We start from the raw sequence: 19826 nt of genomic DNA on the forward strand, positions 1-19826 counted from the left end.
AACGCCGCCGAGCCGTTAGAGACAACGTTCCCGCGCTGCAGCGCGCATGCGCACACCGAGGCCAAGCCAGCGTCCCTCCCAGTGCACAGGCGCGTGCGCCTGCGTACTCGGCTTTGTTTGGGTTTGTCTGGGACTGACTCGCACCAGCACCAGGACGGGGGGGTAAGGGCATGTCCACTGGGGAGCGGGCGCTGGCCGCTCAATCCCCTCCCCCATCCCGCTTCCCTTCCGCCCCGCGCCTCAGGGGGCCCCCGGCCGGTGTGAAACAACCCGCGACGTCCCCAAGGCTGTTGTCAGCCCCCCTCCCCCCCCGGGCTGCTCGCGAGGCCAGACGCGCCCTTCGCTTTAACCGTCCCGCACGGGGCAGGATCCCCGGAGTCCCCTGCCCAGCTTCGCCACGGCTTTCCCGGGGTGCGGCTCCCAGGGCCGGGACCTCGCCCGTGCCCGCTAACGCACCCCAGCCCTTTCTACCACGGCGTCCTTTGCCGCAGGGCTGCCGGCCGCTCCCCGATCTGTAGCTGCGCCTTTGATTTTCCTTCCGAAGGGCCCCGCTCGGCGCTTGTCTGTACTGAATCCCCTCTCGGTGGTTTCAGGGCTGGGGGCTGGGGGGCAGTTCGGGCTTGAGATGGGTAACGCCGAGGGGTGAAGTGTGGGTAGATGAGTGTTGGAGGCATATAATGCCTGGATTGTGTTTGTTTTCACAGGCCAATTAAGTTCTCTTCGGGTTCCGATACCACGTTCATTTTACTCCCTTTATAGCTGTGCTGAGGTTGAGTGTTTCTTTGTAAATGGTTAAAGCAGGGGAGTGGGTTCCATCCTTTACTGCTGGCCGTGACTTGCGGTTGGAATTTAGGCAAGCCACTTAACTGCTGCGTGACTCAGTTTCTCTATCCGAGCTCTTCCCATGAAATATGGCAATGCTAAGTATTTATTTATATACTTCCAGTTTCCTCAGCTCTTCTCACGTTGGTGACCCACACAGGAAGACATGTTGAGGGTCAAGGGTGGGCTTCTGTGCCTCTGGCCACACCACTTCAAGATCATGTGCTGCGCCCTGCACCGGCAACCTCTGCATCCAGAGTGGGCTGCTATGGCTAAAAAGCAGCTGAAGGGCAAGAATCCAGAGGAATTGATATGGCACACCCCAGAAGGAATTGCCATCAAGCCTTTGTACTCCAGAAGGGACACAGAAGGTGTTCCTGAGGAGCTGCCAGGAGTGAAACCTTTCACTCGGGGACCCTATCCCACTATGTATACTTATAGGCCATGGACTATCCGCCAATATGCTGGTTTCAGTACAGTGGAGGAGAGCAACAAGTTCTACAAGGACAACATCAAGGGTAAAGCTAACATTTACCTTTCTACTTCTGCCTGCATAAAGGCAGCAACCTGGACGCATTCCAGGTTCAGCCTAGTAAGGATAGTGCAGATATCGTGGAACAATTTAGTCTTGTGTCATAGCCCTATAAGGGACAAATTTGCTGTGGAAAACCTGCTAGTTTTTTTGTCAGTTTTAGTTAAACTTTTAATACTCGTTCATCCTGGCACTCTAGATTTAAATATTATACTGTGCATTTTAAATATAATTACATTAGGGATGTAAATACCATTTTAAAAGTTAACTGTTTAAACTATTAATATTTCGTTTAAATGGTTAACGGATCCAGCCAGCCGGCCCGGGGGCTAACGGTTTAGACGGGTTAACCGGTAAGACTAATGCCGGTTAACCGGTTAACATTTTACATCCCTAATTTACATGTTAAGAATACCTGATGGCTTAGCTCGGAGCATAGTAGGCAAGCCAATTTCCCAGAGATGACATTTTCAGGTTTTTGAGAGCAGGTTTTCCAATATTTCTTCAAAGTGTTAAATTTTCTAACAAATCTCTTCTATACAATGAAATAATATACTGTTATACAGTCTGGATGTCAGAAGTAATTCAGCCACTGCTGAAATGAGCTACCTGGGCTCATTCCACCCCATCTGTTTTTTTGCCAGTAATACAACCCAAAAATTTTTTGAGGGGAAGGGCAGTATAATTTTACCAGTCAAAACAATAGTGAAAGTCCCATTAACTAAAAAGTTCCAAATACAGAGTATTTATGTTTCACAAATTGTTCTTCAGAAAGGCTTTTTTGTATAAATGTTGTCCTCAAACCATAGGTTTATCACAGAGCAAGAATGCTACAAATATATTTTTATACAAGTGTTTAAGTGGGAGTCTGACCTAGTCGTTGGCAAATGAATTTGCAGTCAGGGTTTTTGGTATTCCTGGTTCTGCCATTGGCTTGCTGTGTGACCTTGTCATGTCACATGTTTTCTTCACTACGTGGGTATATTAATGCTTAACCACCTAACCAGAATGTTTAATCTTGCTAAATTATTTGGAAACACGCAGTGAAAAGCTCTGTATAATTGCACTGCATGCTGGTGGAGTGATGATACTCTCAAACTAGCAACAATCCCCAAATTGTTGGATGTTTCTGCAAACATGATCAGCAGTGAAAGAAGTTTACATCAAATTTCTATCATTATGTTTCAGAGATGACATTCCCGTGAGATGAATTGGGGGCAGTTCATATCTCTCTGAGAACTTAATGTTGAATCTCCTACACAAAGTGCAAATACAGGAGGAAAAGGATTCCTCCTCCAAACGTAGTGCTTTGACATGGAGCGGTTATATACCCACTTCACTGCCCCTAGTACAGTTCATGGGTTTTAGTAGCAGCTGGTATGTGGAGAATGTAAGATTCTGGATCCAAATGGCAGTTTATATACTGGCCACTCCACGATACTGCCTGTGTAACACCATTAAATTCCTCATTCATAAATTCTACGGTCGGAAGAGACCACTGCGATCATCTTGTCTGACCTCCTACATAACACACATGACATGGTGCACCACTACAGAGCTTGTTTCTGCTCCCCAGTGGAACCATGGCAGCTCCTGGCCTTTAACGTTTCAGGCCTTTAATTCCCTACTTGGTGCCAGCGTTTGGCCCTAAAAGCTATTTTTTCATTCTCTGACCACAGACTCAGAGCTGCATTGAAAACAAGATTATCTTTACTACAGTAAGAGTTAGAAACTTTTGAATGAAAGTTTAAATTCCACAGAAACTAATAGACCTCCAGAGAAGTTTGAAGATAGCCTGTGACACCACAAATTGGATCAGTTGAGACCCTGACTACGTAAAATAAAGTTAATTACAATTCCTAAAGCAAACCTGTTTTACTGTTTGTTTTCATGAACCTAGCTGGCCAGCAAGGATTGTCAGTTGCCTTTGATCTGGCAACCCACCGTGGCTATGATTCAGACAATCCACGAGTCCGTGGTGATGTTGGAATGGCTGGAGTTGCCATTGATACGGTGGAAGACACCAAGATCCTTTTTGATGGAATTCCTTTAGAAAAAATGTCAGTTTCCATGACAATGAATGGTGCAGTAATTCCTATCTTGGCCACATTCATCGTAACTGGGGAAGAACAAGGGGTGCCTCAAGCCAAGCTTACTGGGACAATCCAGAATGATATACTCAAAGAGTTCATGGTCCGAAATACATACATTTTCCCTCCAGAACCATCGATGAGGATCATTGCTGACATCTTCCAGTATACATCAAAGGTATTCTTTATTTTAATTCACTTCTATTATATTATTTATGCAGTGCTCAAATGTGCACAAGACACTTTACAGAACAAAGAGAAAGATACCATGGCAGCTAGTAACAAACAATGCAGGATGGGAAGTACAAGGATTACAATAATAAGATCATATATCAATGGGGTATATACATATTGATCGTTTGGGGAAAATTAGATATTAATCACTATCTGTAGACAGCAAGGAAGAAGTGGGATTTAGGAAGGATGTGCATGGTGCACAGGAGAAAGCTTGACAAATAGGGATTGGGAGGCTGTTTTGTGCGTAGAGGTCAGCATGGAAGAAGACAAAGGTAGGAGACAAGGGAAGGCTGGGCCAGAGTGGTGCAGAGTCTTGAATACAAGGAGAAGTTTGATTTTTGAAATGCAGGACAAGGGGGAGCCAGTGGAGGGATTGAAAGAGAGTGGTTTTAATGATGGCTGAGGAAGACTGTTTTGGCTGTATCATTTTAGATAGATTTAAGGGGGGCAGTGTGACCATCAAGGAGACCAGAGGATGAGGTTTTAGTAATCGTGGTGAGAGATCATTAAAGCTCAAACAACTAATTAGCTGTTGGGGCAGAAAAGTAAAAACAAACTGGCTACATTAAGGAGGAAAAGCAGCAGAGTATCAAGGTGATGAGTAGTGTATAAATGTCTAAGTAGAAGATATGGCCAGAAACAAGTTTACTTTTGAAATGTAATTTACAATGAATAGGGTTGTCTTTAAGCGTTATGGGCTAGATTTATAAAAGGACTTAGGCACCAACCTGCCACTACAGCTACCTAAATCCCAGAATCAGTCCCTGCTGGGATTCACAAAGGCCCTGCTCAGCTGTTCCTGAGCCCTGTAGGCACTTAAACTTGTGAAGAACCTTAGTTTTGCAGTAAATGTTCCCTAGGTGCCTGTTTCTGTTTCTGCCGATGCTGTTCCATGCCAGTCAGCTGGACTTAGGGTGACCAGACTGCAAATGTGAAAAATCGGGACGGGGGTGGGAGGGTAATACGAGCCTATATAAGAAAATGACCCAAAAATCGGGACTGTCTCTATAAAATCGGGACATCTGGTCACCCTAGCTGGACTTGTAATCCCCAGAGCGATCATGAAGTAGGAGAACAAAGGCATTCCTCAACCTATTTTGCCTTAGGGGCCTGATCCACTAAGTGTGCTCAGAACTCACTTACCAGATCGGGCTCCTACAGACAAGCTTACATAAAATAGCGACAGGGTGAGGGGGAGTAGGACCTCCCTCATAATTTTCTCGGTCATTAGGGTACTCACCTGGGATGTGGCAGACCCCTGGTTCAAGTCCCCCCTCCACCTGAGTGGGAAAAGGAATTTGAACAGGATCTGCTGCCTTTCTGGTGAGTGCCTAGCCAAATGTTGAAGCTGTTCCACTGCGGATCAATAATGAAAGAATGGTAGGGCCGAAGAGAGAGCAAGGATGGGAATGACTGTAGTATGGTGGTTAGAGCACTCAGCATCATTGTGCCTAAGATTCTTTGCAAAACTAGCCCTAATAGCACAATTACATGATTCTGCTCTCCCTGCATTATTGCTTTTTTGTTTACACAGCACATGCCAAAATTTAATTCCATTTCAATCAGTGGGTACCATATGCAGGAGGCAGGAGCTGATGCCATATTGGAATTAGCTTATACTATAGCTGATGGATTGGAGTACTGCAGAACTGGAATCCAAGCTGGCCTTAACATAGATGAATTCGCACCAAGGTAAGTAAAACAAGCTCACAAGTACTTACCTGACTTTTGGAAAATGACTAGAAACTCTAGGTTTTAATTTCACGTTTGGACTCTGACATTTAAAACTGCTAGTAACGAAGGTAATATCCATATTACAAGCTGACTTTTTAACTAGTATAAGATTGCAGTGGCAAGGAGTGAGATCTAGTACGACAGACACTTAGGTTTAATCAACAGGTATGGCAGCCCTCTGGTGTCTTTTCATATTGTAGTTTTATTTATGCCTCCTTATATTCAACCAACAAAACACTGTTTAAAATGTTCTTAAAAATTCTATTAATATCACAAGAGAATTCACATACCTAGGCATGCCTTCAGTTATCAGTTTTCTTTAGTAGTAATAATTTGTATTGGCTCCAAGGATTTTGTTCGAATCATAGAATATCAGGGTTGGAAGGGACCTCAGGAGGTCATCTAGTCCAACCCCCTGCTCAAAGCAGGACCAATTCCTAACTAAATCATCCCAGCCAGAGCTTTGTCAAACCAGGTCTTAAAAACCTCTAAGGAAGGAGATTCCACCACCTCCCTAGGTAACCCATTCCAGTGTTTCACCACCCTCCTAGTGAAAAAGTTTTTCCTAATATCCAACCTAAACCTCCCCCACTGCCACTTGAGACCATTACTCCTTCTTATGTCATCTGGTACCACTGAGAACAGTCTAGATCCATACCCTTTGGAACCCCCTTTCAGGTAGTTGAAAGCAGCTATCAAATCCCCCCTCATTCTTCTTTTCTGCAGACTAAACAATCCCAGTTCCCTCAGCCTCTCCTCATAAGTCATATGCTCCAGCCCCCTAATCATTTTTGTTGCCTTCCGCTGGACTCTTTCCAATTTTTCCACATCCTTGTAGCGTGGGGCCCAAAACTGGACACAGTACTCCAGATGAGGCCTCACCAATGTCGAATAGAGGGGAATGATCATGTCCCTCGATCTGCTGGCAATGCCCCTACTTATACAGCCCAAAATGCCGTTAGCCTTCTTGGCAACAAGGGCACACTGTTGACTCATATCCAGCTTCTCGTCCACTGTAACCCCTAGGTTCTTTTCTGCAGAACTGCTTCCTAGCCTTTCAGTCCCTAGTCTGTAACAGTGAATGGGATTCTTCCATCCTAAGTGCAGGATTCTGCACTTGTCCTTGTTGAACCTCATCAGGTTTCTTTTGGCCCAATCCTCTAATTTGTCTAGGTCCCTCTGTATCCTATCCCTACCCTCCAGCGTATCTACCACTTCTCCCAGTTTAGTGTCATCTGCAAACTTGTTGAGAGTGCAGTCCACGCCATCCTCCAGATCATTAATGAAGATATTGAACAAAACCGGCCCCTGGACCGACCCTTGGGGCACTCCTAGATGCTGTCAGACTGACATCAGAATCACAAGTCCTGATCATAACTGCAAATTATGAAAAGTTACAAATAGAGATGGCGCTGTAGACCAACCAGTCTATGCCCTGACAGGTATCCAATATTAAATTAATGTAACACTTTAGGTTAATCAAAAGGCCCAGAAGTAGTATATTCAATGTGTGCTTGTAACTTCCATTAATTCTAATGGGAGTTAAACTCTCACTGAATTGGGGAATAGACTCTTAAACCTTTGGATAGGAGACCCTGCATGCTGAATGAACTCAAAGATCAGGTCTTACAACATTTCAGCTCACTGTATCTTTTGTGTGAAGTAACTTCTCCAGTCCTCACATTTATATATTTAGACAGATTTTCTTTTTGTGTGAAAGTTGCCATATTGGTGTCTTGTGAAAATTAAGACCTTCATCCACTGACAGACACAGCAACTATGTAAACTTCCCTTCATTGCCCTGTCAGAGTGCCTCAAACCTGATTCGAAGAGAGCACTTTTAGGGTCAAGAGGGTAACTGTCTTTGTGCCAGTTGCATCCTTGACACTTGTGAAACTTTCATGACAATGCATTGTATGTAAAGACTTTTCATTTCTTTTCTCTAAAAATCCTTACAAGCATTAAGTCTATGTGCTACATTGTGAAGTAGGTAATTACTGTTTATCTTGTTACACATGGGGAAACTGAGGCAGAGAGCAGTTGTGATTTTCTCAAGGTGACATAATGAGTAAGTGATAGAAAAATGAATTGAACCCTGCAGAGTGAATTCCTAGTCCCCTGCCTTAGCCACCAGACTGTAGGGGTAATTTATGGCATGGAGATTTGTCTAGTAGGCACCTGCACTGAGTCCACCATTTCATTTCACATAGGCTATCCATTGGAAACAACTTCTGCTCTATAGATGGAGGTGGATTAGACTCTTCAACATATTGTATAATTAAAAAGCTTTGTATCCCATTACCAATCCATGAGTCAGCCAGGCCCCATTTCATCCAGTTTACTTTGGGGTAACTCAGTCTCTGTACCATGGAGCCTGCTGGAAGAATTATTGATGATGATATTGATAGGTCTCGTAGAAACTTGGTGAAACGATGATCATCAATGGGACACGGTAATGCCGGGGTACAAAATATGTAGGAGTGACATAGTAGGTTGTGCTGTTGGGGGAGTGGCACTATATGTGAGAGAGAGGAGAGTCAAATATAGCAAAAATCTTAAATGAAACAAACTATACCTTAGAATCTCTGTGGAAAGAAATTCCATGCTTGAATAATAATATAGCAGTAGGAATATATTACCGACCAATTGACTAGGATGGTGATAGTGACTGTGAAATGCTCAAGGAGATTAGGCTACAAAAACAGAAAACTCAGTAATAGTGGGGAATTTCAACTATCATCATATTGACTGGGAACTTGTCCCCTCCGGACAGGATGCAGAGAGAAAATTTCTGGACACCATAAATGACTGCTTCTTGGAGCAGCTACTCTTGGAACCTACAAGGGGAGAGGCAATTCTTGATTTAGTCATAAGTGGTGCATATGATCTGGTCCAAAAGGCGAATATAACTGAATTGCTTGGTAATAGCAAACATAATGTAATTAAATTTAACAACCTCGTGGGGAGGGAAATACCAAAGAAACCACCACAATAACTTCAAAAAGGGGAACTACACACAAATGAGGAAGCTTGTTAAGTGGAATTAAAAGGAACAGTCCCAAGAGTGAAATGCCTGCAAACTGCATGTAAAATGTTTAAAAACACCATAATAGAGGCTCAAATTAAATGTATACCCCCAAATAAAAAAACAGACCCCCCAAAAAAATGCCACCATGGCTAAATAGAGTAAAAGAGGTGGTTAGAGATAAAGACATCCTTTAAAAATTGGAAGTCAGATCCTATTGAGGAAATTAGAAAGAAGCCTAAACTCTGCCAAGTCAAATGTAAAAGTATAATCAGGCAGACCAAAAAAGAATTTGAAGAGCAACTGTCAAAAGTCTCAAAAACTAATAGCAAAACAGTTTTTAAATACACCTCTACCTCGACATAACGCTGTCCTCGGGAGCCAAAAAATCTTACCGCGTTATAGGTGAAATCGCGTTATATCGAACTTGCTTTGATCTGCCGGCGTGTGCAGCCCCACACCCCCGGAGCACTGCTTTACCGCGTTATATCAGAATTCGTGTTATACCGGGTCGCGTTATATTGGGGTAGAGGTGTACATCAGAAGCTGCAAGCTTGCCAAATAATCAGTGGGGCTACTGGACGATTGGGGTGCTAAAGGAGCGCTTAAGGAAGACAAGGCCATTTTGAAAGAGCTAACAGAATATTTTTCATCGGTCTTCACTGCAGAGGATGCGAGGGTGATTCCCACACCTGATCCATTCTTTTTAGGTGATAAATCTGAGCAACTTTTCCCAAATGAAGGTGTCAATAGAAGAGATTTTGGAACAAATTGATAAATTAAACAGTAATAAGTCTCTAGGACCAGATGGTGGTCCTAGAGACTGCTGTTCTTCCTTGATATAATGGAGAATTCTGGGAACTATATTGCTCATTATCCTGTACAATTAAAGTCCTGGACATGTGCTCTTATTGCAGACTGTCTTTCTTCTGGGGAATTGGTATGAACTTCTACATGGAAATAGCTAAGCTAAGAGCTGGGCGACGACTTTGGGCTCAATTAATAGAGAAAATGTTTCAGCCCAAGGACCCCAAATCTCTTCTTCTAAGAGCTCATTGTCAGACCTCAGGATGGTCCCTTACTGAGCAGGTTGGATTTTGAATTTTAAATGATTTTCTACAAATGTGATCTTAGGAGTAAATCTATTCTACTGATTCATGCATACTAATATAGTAAAAGCTTTGTTATTCAGCATGTTGGGGAAATAGGGGGTGCCAGTAAGTGAAAAATGTCAGTTAACTAAGAGGGAGGGAGTTTGGGTATGGGAGGAGGTGTGGGATGCCGGATCCAGAGGGTGCTCACCTCAGGCGGCTCCCCAGAAACGGTGACCTGTCCCTGCTGTTCCTAGTCGGAAGCGCAGCAGGCAGCTGTGCACGCTGCCTCCACCCACAGGTGCCGTCCCCACAGCTCCCATTGGCTGCAGTTCTCGGCCAGTAGGAGATGCGGAGCCAGCGCTCGGGGCAGGGCAGGGGCAGTGCACAGAGCTGCCTAGCCATGCCTCTGCCTAGGAACAGCAGGGTCAGGCCGCCGCTTGGGGGAGCCGCCTGAGGTGAGTGCTCCCCCAGGTCCGGCATCCCGCACCCTCTCCCGTGCCCTAACCCCCTGCCCTGAGCCCCCTCCCACACCCAAGCTCCCTCCCAGAGTCCACGCCCCATCCCCGCACCCACTCCTGCACTCTGAATCCCTCGTGGCCATTCCTCCACCTAGGAGCAGCAGAGACATGCTGCTTCCAGGGAGCCACACGGAGCCAGATAGGGGGCCTGCTGGCCCTGCACCAACCGGGCTATAAACTGAACTTTCTATGAAGATTAGAAATGCCAGTTTATAGAGCTTTCCGGTTGGTACAGGTCCAGATAACACAGCTTTTACTGTATGCCTACCTGTCTGATGCTTTGAGACAGGCAGATTAGCAGATCTAATAGCTTTGCGGCTATATGATTTCCTCATTTACATGCTGCCCAGGATGCCTTTGTGACTACGTTAAAAGAGATCAGAATAAAACATTTCTCATTTAAAAATCTGGATTTCTTTCATCTGGAAATGTTTTGCATCTGACATAATCATATCCATACTTTGCATATCAGAAATTTAAGGGGCAGCCGCAACAAAATATGCTGATTCAGCTAGTATGATGGAGCCCCGCAAAAAAATGACACACCTCAAATAAATTCAGAACTTAAATCAACTCCAGTTACAGGTTAAACTAGCGACAACTGCATACGATGGTGACTGATCTACCCTACTGGTTAGATAGAATAGAAGCTATTGTTTGAACATTGGCCAAGTGTTACTAGAATGCAGATTTACAAACCCTTCCCACAGCCTGTTCTGCCCAGTAATGTCCATGTTTGTGAATGGGCAGAATATAAGGGCTTTGTCTAAACAAAACTTGCACCAGTATATAGTAGATTGGTTTTTAAACCTATATAGTTAAACCTGTTCCCAGTTGACTTGAGCTAAACCAAAATAAGTAATTCATACACTTTTTGCACTGGTTTAACTATATAATTTTTTTTTTAACTACTTAAACTTTCTTGTATGAATGAGCCTGAAGAGAAGTTCAGCTGCCCTGAATATGGCCATGTATGTTTCACATTCGTTATGTAAGAGAAATGTACAGACTTCCTCCTGGGACAGATGATGTGTGAAAAGAAGTGCCCTAATGAGCAAATAAATTAATCCTAATTTCACCCCTAAAGTGTACTTTTTTTTTTTCTGGGCTTTCCTGTTTGCTTTCCATCTTGGGATCTTCCCTTAATTGTTTGTTTAGTCTTTCCAGTCTCATATGCTAAAGAGAGGAAAATCCTTCTGTACAAAATTGGAATTCATTTTTTGTAGTTTTGTCTAAATCTAATCACTCTACTAGACCCTCAGATAACCTCAGTATGTGTATTATCTGTGGAGAAGTAGAGCTGTGCCCGATTTTTAAATGAGTTCTATATGTGGAGCTTGATAAACTATGAACTGAAAAATGTTATTTTTATTAATTCTATAGTATTTATATAATGTTAATTTTTATTTGCATTCATCGTACTAATATGAGCATTCTATGGCAGCTAATTCAACACAATCTTTTCAAAATCCTGTTGCTGTCACTTTTCCAAACGAAAAAGTAACCTAGCCTTTTTTGTGATATGCATAAATGTATTCTCCATCTAAATTATTGCTCTAAACAAACTGAAAAAGTGATATTTAGATTAAAAACTTTCAACAGGTTCAAGAGCAGTCAAAGAAAACACTAAGGGGTAGTGTGTAGAGCAAAGAACTGGGGTGGGGGGGGGGTGGAATTCCTTAGATTCTTTTTCCAGCTCTTGGTGTATGACCTTGGGCAAATCATTTATTTTTCTGTAAAATAAGTATAATAGAGAGGCTTTATTAACTGACTTAAAGCAGTGGCTTTTTTAGGCCCTCTGATAAAAGCTGCTGTATAAGTGCAAACAGTGAATCCACCTAGAAATGTGAAATCAGAAACAGGTTTGTCATACAAATGATCAGATATAATGAGATGCCACGAGGGATTAGAAGGATTTTTTTATTTACTTGGTCAGTTAAATGGCCGATACCTTTATAATTTGGCTGTTTGTTTGTGGCTCCTCATCTTCACCTTTCAGTAGAAGGTTCCGTATATGCATCAACTTGGTTGCATTCATATTACTGCTCTTTTCTTTTTCTAACTTGGCTGGTTTTTGTATAATATAAATTTTTATGATCCAATTATACCAAAAACCTAACACTTTTTTCAATGCATTTGTTTGAGGATGAAATAACCATCTCAGTTACATGGCAGCCACTTCATGCTTCAGAGATTTCCTTTTGCTTTTTAGGATCCCTACAACAATGTTATCCGTACTGCAATAGAAGCAATGGCAGCAGTGTTTGGAGGTACTCAGTCTTTGCATACAAATTCATTTGATGAAGCCTTGGGTTTGCCTACAGTGAAAAGTGCTCGCATTGCTCGGAATACCCAGATTATTATACAGGAGGAGTCTGGCATTCCTAAAGTGGCAGATCCATGGGGGGGTTCCTACTTGATGGAATCCCTTACTGACGATGTCTGTGAGGCCGCTTTAAAGGTCAGTTGTGCTGTGGGGGTTTTTAATTACAGGGGCATTGATTGTTTTAAGAAATGCCTTTTAAGTAGCTATTTGGTATGAGAGTAGATTCTTAAAAGGGATGTGTATTGCATTTATTTTTAAGTTCCCTACCATTAAAGTCCAAATCCAGCAAAGCACGTTACACGTGAGTATAGCTTTAAACATGAGTAGTCCCATTGAAGTCAATAGGACTACTCACTGTCTAAAGTTACAGATGTATTTAAGTGGTTTCATAGAATCATATGACTGTAAGGGACTTCGAGAGGTCATGTAGTCCAGTCCCCTGCACTCATGGCGGGGCTACGTATTATCTAGATCATTCCTGACATGTGTTTGTCTAACCTGCTCTTAAAAATCTCCAATGATGGTGATTCCACAACCTCCCTAGGCAATTTATTCCAGTGATTAACCACCCTGACAGGAAGTTTTTCCTGATGTCCAACCTAAACCTCCCTTGCTGCAATTTAAACCCATTGCTTCTTGTCCTATCCTCAGAGGTTAAGTAGAACAATTCTTCTCCCTCCTCCTTGTAACAATCTTTTATGTACTTGAAAACTGCTATCACGTCCCCTCTTAGCCTTCTCTTTTCCAGACTAAACAAACCCAGTTTTTTCAATCTTCCCTCATGGGTCATGTTTTCTAGACCTTTAATCATTTTTGTCAGTCTTCTCTGGACTTTCTCTAATTTGTCCACATCTTTCCTGGAATGTGGTGCCCAGAACTGGACAGAATACTCCAGTTGAGGCCTAATCAGCGCGGAGTAGAGCAGAAGAATTACTTCTCGTGTCTTGCTTATAACACGCCTGCTAATACAGGAGTTTGCTAGGTTAAGGCCTAGGAGAATACAGTACATATTTGGAATTAAACACATTCTAAAGGAAAATATTTCCACAATGGACAAATGAACCAGACCTGTTAAGTCTGGAGACTTCTGATTCTTGGTGCCCTCTAATAGGATCCTGATTGGGTGCTTACATCTCCCAGGGAAACTCAATTGGAAATGGAGGTGAGATGGTCCACCCATGTGCACACCTAAGCTTCTACTATCTCAACTAAGATGCTGCAGTCTATAGATTACAGCAATCTACCTGAGACTGTAAGGATTAGAACTGTTTGTGGTTACAGCATCTCTTCCCCTCCGCGCACACTTCCTGCCAAAAGACCTCAGGGGGGTGTATTGTGGAAGAGCATCTTAAACACCCTGTGTGTAACGGGTGGGAGGTTTACGGAGTGGCTGTGGGGAGAGGAGCCGCAGGGCACAGCCAGCAGCAATAGCAGAGCAGGACTTGAAGATAACGTGATACAGATAACCATCATCCTAGCATGGACATGAGTTGCTTTACTTGCATAAGTAGTTCTACTGATGTCATTGGGACTACTTACATGAATAAAGTTACATTTATAACCATTTGCAAGTTTGAGGCTTTAGGCCTTAATTCTGCAACTGTCTCCACATGAGTGGATCATGGGACTCTGTATAGAGCCCCATTAAAGTCAGTGTGACTCTGCATGGGTCCAGATGTCTGCCCAAGAGGAGTTAGTTGCAGGATGTGGGACTCAGATTGTATACCGTTCAAGAGCGGAGGTGAAGGAGCAGGAAACCTGTTTCTTATTGGCTTTGTAAAAGACCATGCATCAATACACTGTTTTTTCTTTCTGTGTGTAAAGTAAGAAAGCTAAATTATACAAATATAGGTAGATAGAAAATAGGTTTTTAATGTAAAGCATGAGACTTTTAGGTAATTGTACTAATAAGGATTTAGAGAATACTGATTGTAAAAAGTGGGTTTCATGAATCTTGCTACTAACCATTCTCTTAATTTGTTCTTGTTATCTTTCTTAGCTTATTAATGAGATTGAAGAAATGGGTGGAATGGCCAAAGCTGTAGCTGAGGGAATTCCCAAACTCCGGATTGAAGAATGTGCTGCCCGAAGACAAGCCAGGATCGATTCTGGTAAGGGCAGGAAGTGGGGGAGAGAGAGAACTTAACTCTAGAGGTACACTGTTTTAAAATGTTATGTTTTTATTTGAAGATCTGAGCTTTAAACAGGGTTTTAATTAATTTTCACTTCTTAGACTAGGCATAATGGAATTAAATTAATAAAATGAGAAATTTTGGGTTAAATATCAGTGAAAACTTCCTGAGAAGGGTCTATTAGTCTGTGAAATAGTCTCCCACAGGAAGCCAAATTGCTTGACATATTTAAAACTAGGTTAGACAAAACTTTAGACTACACGGTGAAGGAATATCCTACAATGATTAGCAATGAACTTGCCTGAGTTCTGTAATAGTGTATCTTCAAAGCATAGCTACTGAAGTAAAAATATAACCACCAGCAGATGTCATTAATGAATGTGGTTGGCAAAATTTCTATCTGAGCCCTAAGCAACTTTTGTTCTCTTATAACAATGACCAAGCTCCCATTGACTTGGATTGGAGAAGATCCAGCCCTTTGGTGTATGTCTAACCTTTTAATCTCATTTCAAATATATAAAAAAAAAGAAAAGGTACAGAAACCACCAAATAAAGGAGCTTTATTATATGATCTCTTTAATTTGGAAAATACATTTAAAGGAGCTCTTTAATTCAGAGTAGTAAGGAACAACAAACAGGGGTTCTGTGTCCTTTTTTTTTTTTTTTTTTCTCCCAAGGTGAATTTATTTTTAAGTGGTGGTTATATTCCTTTAGTTAATGTGAGGCAGTTAATGTTAGTAGACTTTGGAAACACAACCTGTTATAAAACTCTAGTCAGCTAAAAATAGAAAGTTTAATTTAACGTTCTTATAGAATGTTAAATTGTTTGGTCATATATTGTAGTTTTTGAGGAAACTGACTGAGAGTTAAAGGTTCTTCATATTTTTGTCAAGGACTAGGACTCTGATTTAGAGATGAAAGTTTCCACACCCATCATACTTAGCCATCCAGTCCCCCCATCCTTTTTTCCAATTTTGAAAAATCATGTGTGTCTACGTACTAAAATTGGTCAAAGTCTTCATAAGTGAACAACTTTTGCAGGCAAAATCTAGCATCCTTCCATAGAGATTTGTAAGGTCAGTCTTGACAAAGCCCTGGCTGGGATGATTTAGTTGGGGATTGGTCCTGCTTTGAGCAGGGGATTGGACTAGATGACCTCCTGAGGTCCCTTCCAACCCTGATATTCTATGATTCTATGATTTTATGGACCCCCGCCAGAAAGTGTTCACATGCACTGTGAGCTACAGTCTGAGAACTTCTGCTCAGTAGTAATTTAAGATGTATATAGAACAGGGGTGGCCAAAATGGCTCGCAAGCCACATGCGGCTCTTTTACCATTAAAGTGTGGCTCGCATAGCTTTCCCCCCCCCCCCCATTCCACCTACCAGACTGGAGCGGGGGGAGGGGGTTGCCTCGGCTCTCGAACTTCTGAAGACTGTCCTATGCGGCTCAGAGGGTCAGTAAGTTTGACCACCCCGATATAGAAGTTGGCAACATCATGCGAAGGATGTGGTGAACTTGTGACCTTGCATTGCCACACATTTCTTGCAAATACCAATTTGAATTAATAGAATCATAGAAATGTAGTGCTGGAAGGGACCTCAAGAGGTCATCTAGTGCATTTCCCCATACTGAGGCAGGTTTAAATAGACCAAGACCATCTCCGACTGACAACTGTTTGTTTAACCCAGGGGTGGGCAAACGTCCACATCGGGGAATAGAAATTGTATGGCGGGCCATGAATGCTTACAAAATTGGGGTTGGGGTGAGGGCTCTTGGGTGGGGCTGGGGATGAGGAGTTTGGGGTGTAGGAGGGTGCTCTGGGCTGGGACCGAGGGGTTCAGAGGGCGGGAGGGGGATCAGGGCTGGGGCATGGGTGCGGGAAGGGGTGCAGGTTCCGGCTGGTGGTGCGGGCTCTGGGGTGGGGCTGGGGATGAGAGGTTTGGGGTGCAGGAGGGAAGCAGTGGCATGTCCCTTTTCTGGCTCCTATGCGGAGGCGTGGCCAGGCAGCTCTGCACGCTGCCCCATCCGCAGGCACCGCCCCTACAGCTCCCATTGGCGCATGTAGGAGCGGGGCGGAGCAGAGTGTGGTGCAGTCCCCAACCCTGCACCCCTGCCGGAGCACCAGAATGGGGCAGGTCCCAACCCTGCGCCCTGGCCGGAGCGGCAGAGTGGGGCCAAGCCGCGTGATGCGGCCCTGACCCAGCGCCCTGGGCAGAGCGCCAGAACAGGGCCGAGCTGTGTGGTGCGGCCCCGACCCAGTGCTCTGGCCAGAGTGCCAGAGCAGGGCCGAGCTGCCTGGTGCGGCCCCGGCTGGAGCACCGGAGCGGGGTGCAGCTCGCAAGCTGGCTTAAAACTGCTCGCGGGCCGTAGTTTGCCCACCCCTGATCTAATATGTTCTTAAACACCTCCAATATCTCCACAAACCCAGCTAAGCTGCTCAGTGCTTAACTGTCCTTTATAGTTAGAAAGATTTTTCTAATAGCTAAATCCTAAATCTTGCTGCAAACTAAGATTACTTCTTGTCCTACCTCAGTGGACTTGGAGAAAAATTGATTACCGTTCTCTTTACAACAACCTTTACCTCTGAAGACTGATACCAGGTGCCCCTTCAATCTTCTCTTTTTTTAGACTAAACATGCCCAGTTCTTTCAACCTTTCCTCCTCATTTTTTGCTCTCCATTTTGTTGTTGGACTCTCTCCAATTTGTTCTCACCTTTTTTAAAGTGTGGTGCCCAAAACTGGACCCTGTGCTCCAGCTAGGGCCTCACCAGTGTTGAGTAGAGTGGAACAGTTACCTCCCATGTCTTACATATGATCCCCTGTCATTAAAAATAGTTAGTAAAGTAAGTAGATATGATTCTGACTGCACGTAGATTTAAGGAGAAAGAACATACCATTTTTACATGTCACTTTTCAGCATAAAAACCACAAAGTCAAATATTCTTACATTTGATCATCTCTTCATAATAAAATGTGACAAGTGTAAACTTAAATCCTTTCTTGAGAGAGAAGTTTTAAATGCTTTGGATGGTAGGACTGCCTAAAAAACATAGTATTGCATTTAAAACATCAATCACTTGCCTAGCTATATAAAATACTGTAACCTTTCCAAAAGCACCGCAGTTTTGAATATAGTCTAAATTCTTGATCTTTGTGTGGGAAATCAACAGGTTCTGAAGTAATTGTTGGAGTAAACAAGTACCAGTTAGAAAAAGAAGAGACCGTTGAAGTTTTGGCTATTGATAACAGTTCAGTCCGAACCAAGCAGATTGAGAAGCTTGAAAAGGTAGGTGGTACTTTTTTGAAAATGCAAATTCTTGTTGTATTTTAAGTAGTTCTGCATGAAATTTTCTTCATGAGTTTTCTATTTGCCAAAAAAAAATGCATTTTAAGAGCGCCAAAACTGTTCTTGAATTCAGCAATTTAGAGACAGACTGTCTGTAGCACTTCAATTTCTCCTCTGAGGCTGATTCCTGAAATCTAGATTCTTTGCATTTTGCTTATCGTTATTCTCCTCATTTAGTTAGATTAAACAAAAATTAAACTGCATTTAAATTAAACCATGGCTCTTTCCAGCAAGAAGGAAACAATGTACAGTAATGGATTTTTGAGCTTTTTACCATTGAATGCTTGGGTTCAAATTCTCCCTCAGACACAGAAAAATGAGTTTGGTCTGATCATGATCTCTGCTGGATATTCGTCAAGATGACAAAAGAAAAAATTCAGTTTGGTATAATTAGTAGTCTCTGCACCAAGGAGTAAATGTTTTGCAGGCCTCTAGTGAAGTGCATTGAGACTGAATTGTGGGAAAACCTACAAATAGTGCAGGCAGGTTATGTTTGTCCAGATCCATTATTAATCGAGCATTTGAACAAAGCTTTATCTAGATTGTAAGCTCTCTGGGGAAGGGACCTACTTTTTGTGATGTGTATACAGCACCTAGCACAATGGGGCTTTGAGACAGTAGTTCAATGCAGACACTAACAAAGGTTTAAGGAAAGTGCCCAAACAAATCCAGCTGAAGGTACAAATTGGGGAGGAGGGGGCAATGGCAACACTGCGAAGGCCAAAGACTGAGGGGGAAGAGACAGCAGGACTATACTTCTCCATTAATTCTGTCTAAGGTACAGTATATTAATGCTCTTGCTATTAACTCTTCTCTTCCTGGTCCATCCCCATTCTTATGCTGCTTTATTAAAATAATATTCCCTTAACATCTGGGACATCTTAAAATGCCCATTGTATGTTGAGCAGCAGAGCAGACACATTCTATCTGATGCCCAGGTATTTATATATCAAGGATACTTGGTTGCAATCAGATGACTAAAACAATTTATAGTTTTAAATAGCAAGCAAAAAGTATAAATCACAGAAGCTAACAGACAAAAGACTGTTTAAAGTCATGACTATACTTTTGCCAGAGCTGAAGGCTAAAGTGCCTGAAACGCTGTGTTCAGCAGATTTATCTTTGTCACTGTATAATTCCCTATTTTTCAATGAAATGGTGGTTTGTGTTAACTATACTTATTTAAAGCTTCTCTGTTGGAGAATATCTTTAAAAAGTGGCAGTGTCTTGTCAACTTTTTTTTTTTTTTTTTGATAATTTGAATAGGGGTAGACAGGTGTTACATTAAAATAATTAATGCAACAGCTCCAGACATTGTTTGCTTGTATTCCATCCTCATGTTGTGTTTCAGTTTTGCTTTCTTGAAGCACCTAGTGGCTGTTGTGGATACTCATCAAGACTGGTATTAATGTTCCTATTTATACAAGGAGTTTATTGAAATGAGATAATTTTGTATTTCTGTAGCATTTGGTTCCTAGATCATTGGGACTGTGTGGCTGTGCCCATATGCAGGTTTTTAGTCTACAATATAATGTGTAGAATATGCTTCTTTCTTTTGATAACTTTAAAAAAAAATCCTTACTTTACATTCTTTCTAGTGCACAAAACAAAACTTTGCTTAGATATGCTAAAAATGTCCCACCTCTGCTACCTTTCCCCCATTAAGCGGACTTCCACCTCTAATTGAGTTCTGTGATAGATAGGACAGTAAATGCTGGGGCAGAAGCTCAGGTGTGCTGGACTTCGTGAGAATGAAAAGACCAAGTAAAATAAATTTAAAATAAATAACATGGGGCCTGATCCAAAGCTCATGGAAGTCAGAGGAAAGACTCCTATTTCTGAATATTTTTCTCGCCCTCACTTTTTGGGCTATTCAGCAAATTATTCTAAAGGTAATGATGCTTTCTTAATTTTGTTTCTTACTCTTATTTGTGGAACATTTTCAAAGTGCGCCAGCCTTAACTCTG

At 42.5% G+C, this 19826-nt stretch overlaps 1 protein-coding gene across 1 annotated transcript in view; it reads left to right on the forward strand.

Moving 5' to 3' along the window:
* Nucleotides 1-128: 128 nt before the first annotated feature.
* The window catches only part of MMUT (methylmalonyl-CoA mutase), a 37034-nt gene continuing 17336 nt past the window's right edge, over nucleotides 129-19826 (forward strand). Inside the window, exons 1-8 of the mRNA XM_065400932.1 lie at nucleotides 129-162; nucleotides 947-1340; nucleotides 3255-3622; nucleotides 5216-5373; nucleotides 9358-9529; nucleotides 12265-12513; nucleotides 14378-14489; nucleotides 17684-17799. Of these exons, the coding sequence (XP_065257004.1) occupies nucleotides 989-1340; nucleotides 3255-3622; nucleotides 5216-5373; nucleotides 9358-9529; nucleotides 12265-12513; nucleotides 14378-14489; nucleotides 17684-17799 (1527 nt within the window). The 5' untranslated portion in view covers nucleotides 129-162; nucleotides 947-988. The remainder of the gene's footprint in view (nucleotides 163-946; nucleotides 1341-3254; nucleotides 3623-5215; nucleotides 5374-9357; nucleotides 9530-12264; nucleotides 12514-14377; nucleotides 14490-17683; nucleotides 17800-19826) is intronic.

The sequence above is a fragment of the Emys orbicularis genome, chromosome 3, assembly GCF_028017835.1.
Source record: "Emys orbicularis isolate rEmyOrb1 chromosome 3, rEmyOrb1.hap1, whole genome shotgun sequence".
NCBI lineage: Eukaryota > Metazoa > Chordata > Testudines > Emydidae > Emys > Emys orbicularis.